The sequence below is a fragment of the Microtus ochrogaster genome, chromosome 16 (assembly GCF_000317375.1).
Source record: "Microtus ochrogaster isolate Prairie Vole_2 chromosome 16, MicOch1.0, whole genome shotgun sequence".
NCBI lineage: Eukaryota > Metazoa > Chordata > Mammalia > Rodentia > Cricetidae > Microtus > Microtus ochrogaster.
Genome location: NC_022018.1, coordinates 35,351,857 through 35,371,249, shown reverse-complemented (window position 1 = coordinate 35,371,249; position 19,393 = coordinate 35,351,857). Strand labels below are relative to the sequence as shown.

Here is a 19,393-nt window from a genome sequence, read left to right as displayed (position 1 = left end):
CTCCTCCTCCTCCTCCTCCTCCTTCTTCTTTCAAGACAGGGTTTCTCTTTGTAACAGCTCTGGCTGTGGAACTCACTTTGTAAACCAGGCTGACCTTGAACTCACAGAGTGCTGGGATTAAAGGTACAAAGCCGCTGGCTGTTTACTTTTTAGTAATAGAATTAACACAATGAAAACAGACTTGGTGCAGTTTGTCGTTCCACCTTGATTTGCAGCCAGGTCTCTTTGGCTCAGCACCTACCAAGGGTGGTTGACTAATGAGTTCTAGGGACGTACATGCTCGTCCTCTTCCTCATATTGGGATTAAGGTGTGTGCCACAATACCTGGTTTTAGTCCATGGCTTCTAGGGCTGGGATTTAGGTCTGTATAGTTGTCTGGCAAGCACTGTGCCGACTGGACTTTCTCCTAGTCCTCAGTCACACTCAGTATCATTTTGTTTATTTGGCCTTTGTAGCAACCCTCTTCACAGATCCTCCGAGTCTTTCTTACCTTGCCATTTTCTCTGGTAAGGTAATCCCCACCCCACCTCCTCAAGTAACCAAATTGGTTATTGGTTTGACTTGCCAAATCAACTCCAGAACTGACTCTTAGATTAACCTTCCCTGTATTTCAGTCAGGGTTAATTCTGATCTTGGAAATGCACCATTCTTAGCAGATGACTTGACTTACTGATTAGCGATAAACAACTGGGAACTGTATACATTCTGACAGAAACCAGATGTGTTTGGCAATTTGCAAGTGAGTGATAGCCTCTGGGTTGTTTAAGTCTTTAGCTAAATAGAAGTTTTTTTTTTTTTGTTATATCACTTTTAGGATATATGAAGATATTTTATGTGGATATACAAACGTAAGGATCAAATTGTGTTTTGAACTTTTATGTATTAAACCATGGGCTTTGAAGGTTTCCTGTGACAGGAAAACAGCTTGTTAGACAGTTAAGGGAGGATGGGAGATGGTGGCTCAGGTATTCCGGTCCTCGCTTTCGAAAGCAGACACAACACAGAGGCATAGAAACGCTGTTTGGACTCTTTAGATTCAGTGACCTCTGAGTCATTATGTGTGTGGTCAGCTTAGCTATTGGCGAGAGAACGACTATTAGCAGTGCTTTTTTCTCTCCTGAGTACATGGCTGTCCTGCATTTCCACTTTAATTATGACCAGGATACACACTTATAGAATGAATTTTTGTAGTTGTTGGCGAGTTTTTCCAGCTATTATTACTTGTCACTTAAACGGAAAGTTATTTTCCTTCATTCAGTAAACAGAGTTCATGCTGACTTAGTTTCTAACCTCTGTGAAACGTCTATGTAGTAATTTGCAAGAACAAACTCATTGCGAGGGTACCTGCAAGAGTAGGTACTTGTCCCCAGGACCTACTGTATCATGTCCCCAGGACCTACTGCATCTTGCTCCATGAAGGGACTCTCCACCATGACCTTCACTCAGGATCTGAGGGCCCCTTCCTGCTCAGAATTAGAAAGGAAGTCTGGGTCCTTTTAGCGCTCTAGGTCTCTTGTCCTTTTCTGTCATCTCTCCTCTCCTTTCTTCTCGTCCTCCCACTATCCCAACTCTAGATCCCTAAGGGAGACTGTTTTCTAATGAGCCCTTTTCAGTGCTTTTCAGAAACAGACTTAGTGTACCGTTACATTGGCTGCAAACAGAATCGTAGGTGATCTGTAGTGCAAAAATTAGCTTCGGACCAGCATTTTTATTTATCTCTTATTGGTCTTAAGAAGATATTGTTTTTAAGATACACCTTAAGGAACATTCTCTTAGAACACATAGTTTACTCTCAGAGTTTTTAGCAGGCTCTCTATGATTTGTATCATGTAAATAAACTCCCGAGTCTGAGTAAGCTTAATGCACATTCAAACTGTTTGGGCTTGACTTGTCTCCCAGAGTTCTGTGGGAAAGAAACTCTCAAAAAATGCTTTTGAAGCCAAAACAATCTATCTCTTCTCTCTTTGCGTTATTGTTTGTGAGCTTTTAATTTGTATCTGCCCAGTTGCCCTCTGCATTGAAGTCTATGGATATATGCCTCTGACTGTTCCTTGCTGCTGGTTGCCATCCGCATGTGAAGTCTATGGTTGTATGCCTCTGACCGTTCCTCGCTGCTGGTTGCCCTCCACATTGAAGTCTATGGTTGTATGCCTGTGACTGTTCCTTGCTGCTCTTCCGGTGTCTCTCACATGGAACAACTGTCTAAGAAAAATGCTTTGTTTTACATGCTGCTGAACTGCACCGTGCAGAAGCCTGCAGGGAGCAGGAAGGCGTGTCTGGGCTTCAGGCTAATAAGTCTCATTTGTTACTAACTCTCTTGTTACTTCCTTCCATGCCCACCCTTGATGAGAGCAGACCAAAGCCGACCTGCTCAAAATCTTAGAAATATCAGAAATGGAGAAACGGCTGTGCTTGAAGCCTAGAAACACCCTGCAGCGTTCTCAAGGCCAAGTCACGCCACTTGGTGTCGTCCTTAGGTACACTCGGCATTCCGTTTGGTTGGGAGGTAGAGGGCTGCTAGTGAGACGTGCTGCTTCCTCAAGCTCACAGTCTGTGGAGTCAGTTTGTCGGGACTCTAATCCTCGCCCACCCCTTAACCAATGACTTTCTGAAAGTCGCTTTTCCCTTCCAAGCTTGAGGCTCCTTCTCTGACAATGGCAGTAAAGTCGAACTCTCCTCACAAGGGCAGGATTACATGTATGTGGTATGCCTGGCCTCCTGCCCGACACAATATGTATTCAATAACGTTAATGATGATCATTATTACCAACCGGGGCTTAACTGCCATAGACCGAAAAGCAGTTTCTAGTGTGTGTAAAGAAATAGTTTAGAAACAGTACATTTTGATTAGAACAAATATTTGTTCTTCTTTACTCATGCTTGGACTGGGTGGGTGGTTGGTTGGTGGCCTTCATTTTCTCGGTTCAGTGACTAAAGCCCTTAGCAGGGGATCTGTATCAGGTCCTCATTTCCACGCTCCACGCTGGATCACAGAAGGGAGGTAGTTCGTAGTCTCACCTCCGGGTGGAAAGGAAGTGAGCCATTCTAAGTACTATTAAGAAGGAATCAACAAAGATGAAGCAGGTTTATCAGTTCAGAGAAAAGGAAGCAGTACCTGCTTTTCTTTGGTAGGCGGGGCCAGTGGCTCAGTGTTCTGGTGCCAAGCAGTCTCCAGAGCTACTCCTGTAAGCTCTCTTCTGACCTCTGTATGCCCTTACACACTCCTGCACACACACTTAATAAATGTAATAGAAGTCAAATAGGGCCAGTGAGATGGCTTACTGGGTAAGGGCACGAGTTGCTAAAGCCTGCTGACCTGAGTTTGATCCTTGGGACTTATGTAATAGCAGGAAAGAACTGGCGACTTCGACAAGCCTTTCTCTTATCTTTACATGAACACAGTGGCACAAGCACCTCACTGCCAATGAGCTAACACAAACAAAGGCACTAGTCTTTATTTATTTATTTATTTATTTATTTATTTATTTATTTATTTGTTGTATCAGGGATTTGAGAGATGACTTAGCTGTTAAGAGCATGTAGTTTGGGTTCCCAGCGCTTTGGAAAGCTCACAACCACCTTTGACTCCAGAAAGATGCGCTGCCCTCTTTTGGACTCTGTGGGTGTTTATATTCATGTGAATATACCCCCACACAGATGAACATGTGTATACAAAATAAAGATGAATCTTAGAAATTCAAATAGTATGGGATGATATAAATTAAGCTTTATTTTGTCTCTAAAGATTAAACTGTAAAAAAAAACCCCATCGCTTATGAAAGGTTTTAAAAAACCAGAAAATGAAAAGATGGCTCTGGGGCTTGTGAGGTGGCTTAGTTGGTGGGGATCAAGTGTTCAGCCTTCCGCAGGCTTCATATCTAAACCATAACATCCTGTAGTTTGACTTATGCTTGATAACTCCACCACCACTTACAGTGCTGAGTACCAGTGTCCGTGCTTTACCATATGGCCCTTTGGGTGTACATAAGATCCGAACCATGGGTCACCTATTTATTTAAGCCATCTTTCTCCAAAGGCTATATAAGCTTTCTAGTTCTTCTTTCCTTGTTAATCATCAAAGTGAATTTTAATATATATGTATGTATATGGGTATGTTTGAATTCATATATGCGTTATGTGTTAGATGTGTGATATGAGTGTCCCGAAGAACATTTCAATGTTTGGTTGCTGTTCCTACCTTGCCTTCTGAGTGTTTAATCAATGTGGATGGCAGCGAGGGAGCAAAAGTCACAAGTTTTCCACATTGCTGTGCTTATATTAAATAGCTTTACATTTAAAAATCTTTTCCAACTTGATAGGAAAATGTAAGCATTTATTTCACTTTTCAAAAATACTTAATAAGATCCATGTATATCAGTGTAAACATGTAACACCAGAAATCAAAATGCAAAATCATGCACCTATTGGAAGGGAACAGACATGCTTCTTTCCAGTCATGGAAGAGGGGAAGTGTCTTAGTTGTGACTCACAATTCTAAGGCAAAATTGGGGGAAAAAGGGAGAAAAAGTTGACCAGTTTGATGCCTTAGAAATAGAAAAGTGTCATGAAAAATTGATTCCCCCCCCAAAAAAAAGTTGAGAAAAATGTTGTGATCCCTGTCATAGATATATCATTATTGCCGCCATGAGTATTAAGTAGCCCAGTAGAACAAATGAAAGGCAGAAAAAGAAAAAAACTTCAGAAGTAAACATGGAAAATTCCACGTTATGATAAGAAGAAGAGCTTACATGTATCTGTCACTGGGGTCCCATTTCCCCCCAGATTGTCAAGAAGGAGTCCAAAGGGGTGGCTGCTCATCTAGTGGCAAGGTTAGTGCACCACACTCACAGGTTCTGTGCCTTGGGGTGTACAGTGATGCTCCCGTTCAGGAGCCTAACAGTGCACAAGGGCATTTCAAGAATTAGTCTTTGACTCAACAGTCCCACTTCTTTATGCTTGATACCAAAGGAAACCTGAGAAAAGTCACACAGACTCTGTCTCTGTCTCTGTCTCTGTCTCTCTCACTCACTCACTCACTCACTCACTCACTCACTCACTCACTCACTCAATCACTCACTCACTCAATCACTCACTGGAGCCCTGCTTGTAATAGTGAAAGACTTTAAATGATGCAGTATATGTTCCTCCAGCTTCCCTGCATTTACAGGCTCCCCAACCTGATCTGAGCAGTGATCTTTGACTGGCAGTACTGTAACTGTCCCCTCGCCTTTGTTACTACCTGCTCTCCCCATTCCCTAGCATTCCCATGATGCCTGGTAAGTAAGCACTTGCGTGTTTTTGATTTGATTAAATGTAGTATTTATCTTTTCTTTTTTGTGTTGTTTCTTTTACTAGAAAATGCGTCAGATGCAGATTTGTGGCTCCTGAACAGCTGTACTGTGAAAAACCCGGCTGAAGACCACTTCCGAAACTCAATCAAGTAAGGAGGAGGTCCCCATGCTTTTCTTTTCAGATAACCAAGGGAGGAACTAGTATCAGCCAGTATTAACTCAGAAGCCTTTACTTTTAGCAAGCATATAGGTATTTGTGTGCACGTGCCACAGTGTGCACACGGAGGCCCGAGGACAGTTGCTGGAGTCAGTTCTCTCCTACTGTGAGAGTCCTTGGGGTTGAGTTCAGGCTGTCAGTCTTGGTGGCAAGTGCCTTACCCCGCTGAGTCCTCTCACTATCTCCAGATAAGCTTTTGAAAGATTTCTTATATTACTCTGATTTCTCTTCAGCTCATATAAATCTTTTACCTTTTACTGAATGATTCCTCATATTATTAAATATTTGAGTATATAACAAAAAGTTTGAGTTAGACTTTAAATAGTTTTTAAATAAAAACACTTTATTCTAATTAACTCACAAATAAAAACATCCCAGCTGGATTAAGGAAGCCACTGAAATGTTATCCAGTGGGACTTTTAAGCTGCTATTTTTTGGGGGGGTTTATCTGATGAACAGTGTTTTACTAAGGAGTTTCATAATGCATTTTGAACATTTGTGAAGTTAATTTGTCTGGTCTGTGTGTTCTTCTCAGAGGATGCAGGCATTTCTGGTGAAATTGCTTGCCATAGCCATCTTTGCCTCCCATTAGCCATGCTCTCAGTGGTGCGGCGTGTGCCAGGAGCTCCAGTAGGGTACTGGTACCTGAGTCCTTGCTGTTCAGGTTGTCTCCTCACTGCATCCTTAGAAAGCTTACTGTATAAATTATTTCCTCCTAGGCTTTCAGCCTCTCTGACTCCGTTGGCTCATTTCCATTGCCGTTTAACACACTCAGCTCTAATCAGTCCCAGATGCGTTACCTAGTTTCCATTGCCTTGCCAGCCAGGTCTTTTCTTAGCTTCGCTTCTATTATTTATTTATTAAATATTTATTTTAAATCTATATGTATGTAAGTCCGGTTTTATCCCATGCTTTTTCAGACCCAGGCTAGCTGGTCTTGGTGAATTCCCGAAAGATCATCCCCATTGTCTCAGTGTGTGTTTTTTTTTGATCCTACTGCACATACTGGCTGTGGGGGAGCCTAGGCAGTTTGGATGCTCAACTTACTAAACCTGGATGGAGGTGGGCGGTCCTTGGACTTCCCACAGGTCAGGGAACCCTGATTGCTCTTCAAGCAGATGAGGGAGAGGGACTTGATCGGGGGAGGGGGAGGGAAATGGGAGGCGGTGGCAGGGAGGAGGCAGAAATCCTTAATAAATAAATAAATTAAAAAAAATAAAATAAATCTATATGTATGCACTTGTGTGTGCCGTGTATGCCAGGTACGTGCAGGTGAGAGGCCAAGGTGACAGTTTTAACTCAAAAGGAACAAAAATTTTTGTGTCACAGCAGAGGTAGCAAGGCTGGATGGAGCAGAGATAGATGGAGGGCTACCTCCAGGAGTAGAGCAGATCTAAACCATAGCAGAGTATGCTGCTGTTTGTTTCCAGAAACTTCTCTCTTTCTCTCTCTCTCTCTCTCTCTCTCTCTCTCTCTCTCTCTCTCTCTGACTGAGAAATCTGTCATAGCCACATTGTCTATAGGACAGTTAAAATTTATACAAAACAGTTTAGCACTACTGAGGCCCACACTTGCAGTCTGGAGAAGATGATGGTCTGTGATACAGATTAGTCTATCTTCAGATTTAGCTCAGTGGTAGAGCATGTGAGTGGAGTCCTGAGTTCACCCCACAGCATCACCAGAACAACATACAGGGCAGACCCCCCCCCCCAAAAAAAAACATAAGGAAAGATTGAAAGGAAAAGAGGAAAGAAAACCCCCGTGCAATTTTCCCAGTGGTTTTGCTATCGACTCTGTAAGCAGTGCAGTTCTGTGGTGAATGAGCCTCAATGTCAGTGTGACACGTGATGAAGCTGCACTAATCCCAGAAGGAAACGTGTTCTTAGAGCTCTGCAGAGCTAGGAGCTGCAAGCAGAGCTCCCTTAATGGACTATTCTTCTTGATTGAAAGAAAAATGAAAAATAGCGTTCTATATGATTATTTGTTATGACTCTAAAGGTTTTTGATCCTTCTATACCAGGTGTTACTAAAGTAACACTTCAACTAATGTTTGATTTGTTTCCAGAGTAAATATAAAATCAGGTAACATATCAAAAACAATTTACATTGAGAACCTATCAGGTACAAGTGACATGTATGTACATGAAGACTTTTGTTGAGCGTTTCACTTTATGTTCATGCCTTTCTACTTATTGCCATCTCCTAACAAGAAATGATAAATATGTCCAATTTGTGACCCTTATATAGTCATACATTATTACATGTATATAATAAATATGTAATTACTATGGTACACATTTATCTGCCCTCATCTTGTGGATCCATCTCTTGTATGTATTTTGTGTTTATGCTTTTCAATAGAATGAGATACTTGTCCATCCTGTGGTGGCCAGTCCTTTCTATTAGACATCAAAGTCTTTTTTCTTCCTTGGATCACATATCCATAGCAATTGCTTTGCTTTATCAGTACTTATAAATAAATCCCTCTGGCACGGGCATAGAACCCGCTCTACCACTGAGCTCCACCGCAGGGCTTGGATCTTGCCGTGCATGTGCTCTACACAAAGCTCTGTCCTGGCCTGTCACTCGTTCTTACTTGTCATGTCTCTGAGCATCTGCTTTTGTTCCTTTCCAGTGTATTCTTGGTTTCTAGTCACTGTTTGCCTTTAATTATCTATTGTCCATCACTTCATTTTGCCTCTTGAACCATGAGTTAGAACCATCCTCCTCATTATAAAAAGATAACAGGAACAAAGGTGAGCGACAGGGGTTTGTGTTTTTCATGTGATTGATACAAGTCTCATTTATGGTGTGTGTAACGACAGTGGTGCTCTCTCTCTTTTTTTTAATGTTCCTGAGGTTTTATGGTAGATCATTGATCAGATTGATAAAGTCATAGCAGCTTTATGTAACAAAAATAGAAGTGAATCTGACTTTCTGGACTGGCCTTGAACTTTGAACTCTTGTTATTGGCTGTTCTAGTTCAAATAAAAACTGCTAGGGGGCCTGTGTTTCATGATGCTGCCTGGTGGATCATTCTGTTTCTTCTTGAGCATTTCAGTACCCAGTTACTGTTTGATTCATTATTCCACTGTGGTTTAAACAATATGATCTTTAACTTGAGAAACCCTTGAGTAAATGAAAAAGATCAAAAGTTTGAAAAAAAATGGTCTTAATGAGAGTATCAAATGAGAAAAGCCTCTGGCTTCTGCTTTTTCAGAAGTGTGGGGTCTTTCTCGTGCCACCTAAAGGAGGTCACGTAGAGGCTGGTAAAAATAAACACAGCGTGTGTGTTCCATGTAAAGACAGGAAGAGCAGCCAGCATGCTTTGATCATGGACTGATGACCTCTGTTTGACCTTGTACATTATTACCCAAAATGGGCACTGTGGTCACTCGATAAAGCAGACAGACAAGTCATTCCATTTTGAACCACCCTTGCTGATAGGATGGGTTAGATAGCCAAAGAAAATGACTCACATGAATAGTTAAAATATATGTGTGTGTGTGTGTGTGTGTGTGTGTGTGTGTGTGTGTGTGAGAGAGAGAGAGAGAGAGAGAGAGAGAGAGAGAGAGAGAGACACTGCAGGAAAGGTGGGCCTGAAGTACTGGCTACCTGCTTTGTGTGATGTCTTTTCTCTACAGGGAATCCCTTGTTTTGCTGAACAGAGTAACAAATGGCTTTACTCTCAACCCTACCTTGGAAATATTGTTTGTTTTACGTGGATTTATCTCTGAGTTCTTTGTACATTGACAGAGGAACAAGAGTACTATTTCAGCCAGAATACATGAAGTAAATTGATTCAAAGAATAAGCTGAGCTGCTAGGGATAGACAAGGGCTTGTCCTCTCAATTATTAATCACCCTGGTCAAAAGAAAGTGAAGGTCTCAACCGATTATGTTGTTAATTAGCTTCACTAATATTTTTAACTATAATTGCCTCGGTTAATTTTAATTTTCATTTAATTTAAATGAAAAAAATTGATAGAAAATAAAAGCACACTGGGCCTCATTTGACTTTTTGTAAGAAACTGGTTAGCTAATTCACATTGTTTTCACACACGCGCACACACACACACACACACACACACACACACACACACACACACACGAGGAGGAAGGAAGGGGGAGAATGTTTGTGTGAGAATGTGGGCATGCGCAGACTACAGCATGCTTGTGGTGGTCAGAGGACAGCCTTCAACTGCCTGTCCTTGTCTTGCCACATTGTTGGGGACAGGGTGTCCTTACCTGTACTTAAGCTAGGTTGACCTCTGTAACTTTCTTGCCCCTAGCTCTCATTTCCTATAGTTGCAGCAGGGATACAGGTGCTTGCACTTCTGCATGGCTTCTAGGGACCCGATTCTAGGTCACTAGGCCTGAGCATAAGCATTTTTACTCACTGAGCCATCTCCCCAGCCCACATTTGGGTTTCACTTACCTGCTTGGGTGGCTTGACCTGATCTCAGTTTTATGTCAGGAGCAGGTGGGACGCATCCCCGTGCAATCTTGTTGCTTCACCCGTTGTTGCACACCAGTTTTTTGTGATGAAGTCAGTTGGGGTATTGGCCCATGTGGCTTTACACATTGTCTATTAAGGCAATGTCTTCTCTGTTGCTCTGCTCACTGTGGGTCGCTCTCCCATTCTCCACACATTTCCATCATTTGGGGACTGCAGCAGACTGGCTCCTTCTGTGTCTTTTTCAGACCCTACCTTTCTTTCCGCTTTCTGGACTAGTGTGTTCTTGAACATTTCCATGTCGGTGACCACAGTTACCTGAGTTCACCATACCAGGGTCTCCAGTTGTCCACCATGCTCAAGCCTTTAATCCATCTGCCTCAGCTTCATGGAACATTGGGTACTCTTTCTATATGCTGCTGTTGCCACTACTATTTACTAGTTCTGTTTGGTGACAATTTACTAGTTTGTTTGGTGACTATTTACTAGTTCTGTTTTGGGGGCCAACGTTACTATGGGTTCCATTTCAAAGGCACGGTGTATTTTTAAAAATAGGTGAAGGGGCTAGAGAGATGGCTCAGCGGTTAAGAGCATTGCCTGCTCTTTCAAAGGGCCTGAGTTCAATTCCCAGCAACCACATGGTGGCTCACAACCATCTGTAATGAGGTCTGGTGCCCTCTACTGGCCTTCAGGCATACATGCAGACAGAATATTGTATACATAATAAATAAATATTAAAAATAGGTGAAGAACATACTAATTTTCAAATGTTTCATTGAGGACTCTCTTTTAAGAATTGCTGGCTTTCCTATAGGCGAGGGAGGGACCTCCCTCTCTTCTCCTGAAGAGGTGACAGCCAGTTTTTGCCATAGTTGTTCTGTTGTTTCTTTCCTGAGGGACAACATTGAGAACACCTGTGCCTTGGAGTCACCTGGCCATGTTGGTAGCTCTGGGCTGTGGATGTCACTACCTTCTTTTCTACCAAACTAAACCAGCCAAGAGCCTCAGTATTGTACTCCTGGGTCGTGTTCAGTCAGAGAGAATAAAATGTGTTGTTTTGTCTTGAGCTTGAGGCACACTGATTATTTCTCACTTAATACATATTTGTTTAATTTGCCTGAATTCTCTTTTCACGTTTGGGAAGGAGCAGAGTCCTTCCTTCTGCTGCCACTCCTCAGCAGCTCGCTGTTAATATCTTAGTCAAGCGGATTGTCATTTACAAGTTGTTTGTTTTTTGTTTTTGTTTTGAAATGGTTGCTCTGTGTGGTCCTGGTTGCCCTGGAACTTAATCTTTAAGTCCCAGCTGGCCTAAAACTCAGAGATCCTCTTGCCTCTGCTTCCCAAGTGCTGGTTTTAAAGGCATGGGCCACCACCACCAAGCCCGTTGTGTAACTATTAACATTACAGCATTATCTTACATTTGAGCATCCAATTGTTTGTAGTTTCTGTGAATGAGCAAAAGCCACCAGAGCTCACCAGACTGAGAGCAGAAGACGCGTGAGGAAGTGACGGTGTTGGGAAAGTTAAGTTTGTGTATTAGGGTTTAGGGTGCCGAGATACAGCTGTGGAAGGAAAGAGAGACTGCTGTTCTGATTTCTGAGGTGCCCAGGTCTGTTGCAGGTCTGGTGCTAACTAGTTGCTGAGGAGGTTTTCACTGAGTTGAATCCAAAGTTGATCTGATGCAGTGCAGGTTTCTCTGGTGAGTTGTTGATGGGTTAGCAGTGGTTCCATCCGCCATGTGTGAGTTTGTTTGTTGGCGGTTATTTATGTGTCACAGTTTGTGTGGTCTACTCTCTGTTGTTGTGGGCCTTCCTGGCCTTCCCGGCACCTTCAGCTGCTTTGGAATTGAGGGTACTATTGGAGGAATGAGCTTTCTATGAACATTAAATGAAGCTTAATTTTCATTTTCTCTTGAAAGTGAGGACTAAGAGTTATGGGTGTGTAGGACAGCCCTTATATTGCTTATCCTGTAAGCATGGAACGTAGAGATGCATGGAGGGGCAGAAGAGAGTCATCTTATTATGTATTCCAGTGAGAAATTTGATTGAAAAGAACCTAGGAAATGTATTTGAATTCATGGTTGACTTTTTAAAGGAATAGAAACAAAAGGAACTCATGGTTAGATTAGTCATTGAACTTGCAAATAAGGAACAGAAAAGCACTTGAGAGGGAGCAAATCACTTTAAAATGCAAAGCTGGGTTGTGGAGTTATCTCAAGTCTTTTGGAGAATAGTACTTTGCATATTTCATGATTACTGTCGCATCAACAGTTGCTTTGTTTCTGCCATTCTGTGCAAGAGAGTGAGTGAAAGAGGTCAGTGTATTCTGAATGGTAACAGCTGGCCGATAGTGCTGAATTCTTACATAATTAAATATATGTGTTGGCCGTTGTCCTAAGAGCTCTGTAGGTGGAGGCTCTGGAAGGCATGCAGAGTCTTGCTGTAGCAGGATCAGAGAGGAACTTACCATGCTCTAAGCCTGTCCTCTTAGCTGAGAGTGATTTTCTATTGTTTTGGTTTGAATGATATTTTCCTTGATCTTGTGTGTTTGTAAACAGCCCTTTTTCTCCCTATTGTGTTCTGTGAGTATGACAAACGTAATTTTTCTTAATTTTTCCACAGAGTTGTTGAATAACTGATAATAAACAAAAGAAAAGAAAAACCCTTTTCCACTTAGCTCATGCTACCCAAATATGAAATATTTATAGTTTTGGGTGTTCTCTGGGCCATACGAATGAGTTGTTCAGACTGGAGAGTGCATTGAGGTACAGTCTTCTGTGATTTAGGGAGAGCGGCTAGGGTGCTAGCGGAGGGAAGATACAATCTTCAGGCAGTATGCAGCCCAGCTTTTGGCTAGAGAGTGCTTTATGAGTTTGAGATACTAACTATGATGTGAGTCTTCCACAGGGTTTTTTCCCCTTTGTAACTTTATGTGGAGGCCCTGATGTAGCTTTGGAGACAAGATGGAGCTTGATGAATAAATATTGGAAGGTGGATGTAAGCACAGTCCAGCACAGATTGTGTGTCACCCCTTATGAGTATCTCTGTACTGGAACATTCTTCTTGCCTGAATTCCCCTCAGTCTCCCGGGGCAGCCACCGTCAGGGTTGCAGGCAGTAGATGATGGTGATCCTTGAGCAAATGAGTGCACCGCCTTGTCTGTTTGCTTCTCTGGATGCTTATCTTCCTGACCCTCCACCTTCTGCCTCTGTCGGACTAATATCTTCCTCGGTGGATTTTCAAAGACCCTTTCTGTATCTCTTTCTTATTAGATTGTATTACTTTGCACTTAGCTTTAGAAAATGTCATAGAAAACCTAATAAATAGAGGCTTAAATAAGATAGGGGATTTATTTTTCTGATCTAATGCCAGTTCCACAGTTACCATGTTGTTAGTTTGGTTTCACAATTGAGGGGTAGGAGGGACTGAAGAGTTTACATTACTAGTGGCCCTTTTCTGATGGTGTTAAACAGTTGTGACTTCCCAGCCACCACATGTGTCTCCCCAAAAGTAGGAAGAAAAGTATGCCAACTGAGACTGCCTCTTTCTTTTTCAAAGGTACTTTCTAAGTTCTACTCAAAACCAGAGTTTGCCTCTCTTGTCTGTGCCTTTATCAGAGAACTACCTGCATGTGAAAGAGGCCAGAAAGCACAGTGTATTTCCCTTTCTTCTGGGTGTAGTCCACTGTTGTCAATAGAATTAGGGCTGTGCAAGAACAGAACTAGAGATTGTTCACTGGGGGTTGGCTTGATGACCCTATCACAGGGAGTAAACTCAGCAGTAAGGAACACATTTTCTTTATCTTTCTATCATTTTCTAGGGCCGGTATTTTAGAGGAGGTTTTTAAAATATTTGCAAGCAGACCTTTCTGTTCTTATCTGTATTCAGACTGTTTAAGAAATAACACAGTTGACTGACATTTGAGAACTTTCCCTCATTCTGTTTATCCAATAGCAAAACACACAGACGTTCATGGCTCTGATGTTGCAGAATGTATTAAAGAAAATTGGGACTTGTACGTATTTTCTACTCTTAAAACCTACATGGCCATATCTGAAAAGGATTCTGTAAGGAAGGTGTGTATGTAATCTCTGAGACTGAACTCTGTCATACAATCTTTGTAACCATGGCTTAGACACTAGAAAATTCAAAAGAATTTGGATGGCAAACAGGAATAGAATTTATATTTTAGAGGAAACAGGTTATGTGGGGATTAAATTCATTTTATAATTAAATACTAGAAAACAGTATTTTGTATAATTCTAAAAATAAGTTATAGCTGAGAACAATAGTTCCTTTTATAAGATAAAAATGTAAGGTTAGATTTAAGAGTGGAGATTTAGAAAAATAAATTTTAATCTTCCCCAGGGTGTGGCTTGCTGTAGTTTGCTGTCCTTGGATCCTGTCTGAGGGAAGCTAGGAGACTTCAATTCTGATCTCACATTTACCTTCACAGTTTGCCTTCAGTGTCCCTAATGGGGCGCGGTGGACTCAGGGGCTCTGATTTCCTTGGTCCAGCATACTTTTTCAGTGTCACTACAGGAAGAAAGATAATGATGACATCACACAGAAATTGTTTTGGGAAAAAATACAAGTGAAAGTGATGTCAAAGACCTTTTTAACCGTATGGTTTAGAAGTCAGCAGTGCATTGTTTGTGCCAACTAGCCAATGTGTACTCAGGCTTATACATTTTTTTTTTTTGTTTTCTGCAAGAGGAATCAGGTAAAACTGAAAGGCTTAATTTGGTGCCTTCTTGAAGTGCCTGTCAGTATTTTAGAGTAGTTAAGGAAAGGGCATGCTTTTCTTTAACCGAGAGTATGATTTGGATCAATGTACAGTGTATGGGTCATTCATAGTTGAAACTAACTTACTCTTGTAATATTCAATTTTACCTCTTTAATAACATAGGATTTTGTATTATCAGAATAAATTTTAAAAATAGCAATTATCAAATCCTGAGAGTAAAACTGGTGCATATCGCATTGACAGTTCTGAGAAACTTTGCAATTTTCTCATTCTTCTGGGCAGCAAACATTTTATTTGTGTCATCATTTCAGATTGTCAAATAAAGAAGATTTTGAAACATGCCACCTTGTTGATCAGCTGGAGTAGTGTAGATTCTAATCAGGACTTTTGGAATCCAGAGTGATTGAGGGCAGTGATTCCCTGAGATGTTTCTGAATCCCTCCACTGTCCCACTACTTAAGTGACTAAGGCAGCCAGGTGTTAGAAAAGCCACCAACATTCTGAGTCCTGTAAAAAAGGGCACTGTATAGGTTGAGTTGGCAGAGGTCCTATCATGGTCCCCACAGCGATGAAGGAGAGGTTAAAAATCCTAGAATCTGGATGGTGGTGTGGTGGGATTCTTTGCTATCTATCCTATAGACATGGGCAGTGCATCTGAACTTCAACAGACTTCATCATTATTTTATTTGTATTTTGAAGTATACTTTTTAAGAAAAGTCCATGACTGTCGTAATTACTGCCACACGTATATATATATCGGTTAATACAATCCTCTAAGTGTAATACAAGGAAACAGAAACAAGGCTTGATAATGTGTCTTTCCAGATAGAAGTGCTTAGCCACACTTACTGAAAGGGCCTGTGGATAGTGTTACAGTGAGTGCCGGAGTAATAACTACAGCCTGATTACTTGTGTACCTAACAGCTTATACAGCAAGAACAGTAGTGCCCCAAGGTCCCTTATGCTTTTCCCAAATTTACGACACTTCTTAATAAGACATTGTAACTGGAAGCCGAACGAGAAACACATTGTAGAATTAAACACATGCAGAAATTAAACTGGATTCTAATCAGACATTGTAGTCCTGGTCGGGGAACATTTGCAACCTACATACCACATGTGGGATTCTTTGTAGAGAGGCCTGAACTGTGGAAGACTAAGTCCTGCAGCTCCTGTACAAAATGGCAGGTGCATCTGGCACTCAGTATCACAGCCACAGAGTGTGAAGAGACTGTTCTTCTTGGTGATTGAAATTTCTATATGGCCTGTGGAAGTCCAGGTGTGATTAAGGCAGAAATGAAGAATAAAACCATTAAAATAAGTACATACACTCAGGCACAGTAACCACAGTCACACATGCACACGTGTGCGTGTGTGTATGCGTGTATATGACACTTACTGTAACTTATCCACAGGCTCTTTCATTTATGATTGAGTATCTTTGCCATGAAATATGTGTTAGTTACACTTTTTTCCCTACCCTTTAATAGCATGTATATAGTTCTAGAATATAAATAAGTGATATTGAAGAATTGCTTAAGTTCAACATCTTGTTAAAAAGATCTAAAAGATATGAACAAATAATTTGTGGAAGAGGAGGTGCTAGTGGCAAATAAATAAGAAACTTTTCTTAGAATATGTATTTGCTAGCAGTCAGGGATTAAAATAAATTACTAATTAAGTGAGATTCTTTTTAAGTTCACTAGAGTTTTAGAAAAGCAGGGCCAGTCTCTTTGAATGTGGGGAAGAAGTGTTTGTGCTGTCACGTTGCTGATGGAGGTTTGAACTCCCATAGTTTCCTGGGAAAGTCGTGACTTATTGATAAGTAGTATAAAATGAAAACCACACGTGCCCCTTCATCTAGCAATCTATTGTTTTATGACCTTTCCTACAGATATTAAAAACACCTGCCTGCGAGGATTGGAATATATTGTCATTTGTTGCATCATTGTTTGTAATACACAAAGTGTATTACCTTCCTGGGAGTGTTTTAGGTGCTTTCCTTTCTGGCCACAGCCTAATGCATTTACCAGCAGCTGATTCAGAATCTGTTTCCAGCAATCTGTCCAGTTGAGAAGCACCCATGTCACTACTGTACTTCAAAGTACCTTCTCTCTCACTTACTGGTGACTGTGTTGACATTATCCTTTCCTGAACCCCTTCACATACACAGGAATATGGTGTTCTGATGTGTCTGGAGTCTATGTGCTGCTGTTTAGAGATTTAACTAGCTCTCCCTGTCAATTAAGATAGAATCTTCTAGACTTTTCTTATCACTCCTATGAAATATCATTTGGCTCATCTTTCTATTTTCGGTCCAGTCAGAAGAAACACATTCCAGATACTAACCTTAAGATAGCAGGTCTGGAGCTTTTATCTGAAATAAATGTTTATGTTCCCTGGCCTCCATGTTAAATATGTATGGAATGTCTCCCCCATTTTACAGTGAATACTCTGTGCATTTGACTTCAATTTTCCCTGTTCCTGTCTACAAAATATAATTGTTCCAAACCAAATTCTTTCTAATTCTCCAAATTAAATGATACTTTTATCACAGCTAGCCAGCTAATTTTATGTGATATGCTAGAGAGAATTGATATTAACTTCATGAGAAGCTGTTGGATTTTTATGTATTGAAGGCTTTGTCAATTAAACACTAAAGAGACAGTCTCAGATCTTGAGAAGTAGTCTGTTTATAAGAATATGGGGGACTAGAGAGATGGCTCAGCAGTTAAGAGCAATGGCTGTTCTTTCAGAGGATTTGAATTTACAGCAACCACATGGTGGCTGACAATCATCTGTAACTCAAGCAGGTGATCCATGCCTCTGTAGACACCAGGCATGCATGTGGTGCACAGACAAACATACCTACAAAACACCTATACACATTAAATAAAGAAATAAAATTAAAATAAAACTAATATTTAAAAATAATAGAAACACAACTTGATAATTGTTTATTTTATTTAAAATATTTTAATTATACATACTAGTCTCAGTTCCTCCCTTCTTTCCCTTCTCCTGCTCCCCCCCCCATCCTCTCCCCTCATCCACTCTTCAGAGGAGGTAAGGCCTGTCTTGAGGAGCTGAAAAAGTCTGGTATACCAAGTTGAAGCAGGACCAATACTCTCCCCTCTGTATCAAGACTGAACAAGGTATCCCACCATAGGGAATGGGCTCCAAAAAAGCCAACAACCCAATAATTGTAATAGAGTTAGGTAAGCATGGTAATCCCATCTCATGGATATTTGCTTGTGATTGGGTATTCTTTCTTTAAACTCTTAGGCCCTTTTCAAGTCTGAACTCATGTTGACTCTGCATAATTTAATTTACACAGCTGTGTCTGTCAGCAATAAGGAAAATTAATCATCTCAAAGCATGAGCGGCGTCAAGGATGGGCAGTTCCACTTTTGATTAATTTAGTGGTTCAAAGATGCTGTCAAGCATCCTGGGTACTGGGTTCTGTTCACCCTCCTACCTTTATTTTTCTGTCATGTCATGTTCTGCATACCAGCTTGGTCTTCACTCAGGTTTCCTTTGTTTGTATAGTGGTCGTGTCACTTTTGGATACCATGTGGACAGGGAGTGGTTCTTCTTTTCTATGTGTCCTCTTCCTTTTTTATAAAAGTTTAATTTTGATATAAGTTTAGACAAAGTGAAATGTTAAAAGAATAATATACTAATTTGCATATATTCCTTAACCAGATTCCTCAAGAGCTAATATTTGTGACACTTATTTTTCTTTTTGGTTATGGTTAATGTATTTTTATAGTTTAAAAACAGCAACAACAAAGTTTTATAGTGGATGCTTACAGTCTGATGGTGACCATCCTCTGCCCCTTACCGCAGCCTGCACCAGCAAGCCTCCTGCTGTTTCCATGCCTTTCCCCGTCCTCTCTCTTTTTTTCTTCTATCTTCTTTTTCATTTTTGTTTTCTGTTCCCTTTCTACATCCAACTGTGCATCCTGGAATAACTTAATATGTGTAAGAAGCGGTCTCATTTTTTAAATTATCAGTTTATAAAACACTTCTTCTTGCTGCTGTTTGTAGAGTCATAGTGTTCAGTTTTGTGTGTATGATATTTTTATGTAACTGACTGTATATTGATGGATGGTTCATTCTATATTGTTTATCTTATCACTGTGTTGAATTAACTTTACAGAAGATGGATAGATTTACCCACTATTTTTGATAGATATTGTTGGAAGCCTCTATGGCTGAACCAGTCTTGTATTCTGTATCCACATAAAATTAGCACCAGCGGGTCAATGTTAATGCACTCTATCTGCATGAGTTATACCAGAGGCTACATCCAGTGGCATCTGCAGGTCTTTAAGCTGCACATAGGGAAACAAATCCTAGGGAGCAATTCTGTAGGTGACTGGGAGTAAGTGGAGTGGTAAGGGTCTTCTTTTGCAAATGTATGTCTTTTTAGCTTCTTACACATTTGTGTCCTTGCTCCTGAGGTGATGAGGTTGCCTAGCTACATTCAAAGCATGTTTTTTATTTTCCTGCTGCAATTGGTGTGGCTTCTTTTTAATAGTATAAAGCTCTGCACCTTCTCTGGTTACAACTTTAAACATGAGTTCTTTCACTCTGAATTCTACAAGTGCTTATGTCTTCCTGCACTTGTTTTTTGTTGTTTTTCTTTTGTTTTGTTTCCCCCCTCATTTCTTACTCTAAA

The 19,393-nt window shown here is 40.8% G+C and overlaps 1 protein-coding gene across 3 annotated transcripts in view; it reads left to right on the top strand.

The window, feature by feature from the left end:
* Cdkal1 (CDK5 regulatory subunit associated protein 1 like 1) overlaps nucleotides 1-19,393 on the top strand; it is a 549,403-nt gene that overhangs the window by 80,865 nt on the left and 449,145 nt on the right. For all 3 annotated transcript variants that reach the window (XM_013349127.2, XM_026783099.1, XM_013349128.1), the window contains one exon: nucleotides 5,356-5,440. In XM_013349127.2, the coding sequence (XP_013204581.2) occupies nucleotides 5,356-5,440 (85 nt within the window). The remainder of the gene's footprint in view (nucleotides 1-5,355; nucleotides 5,441-19,393) is intronic.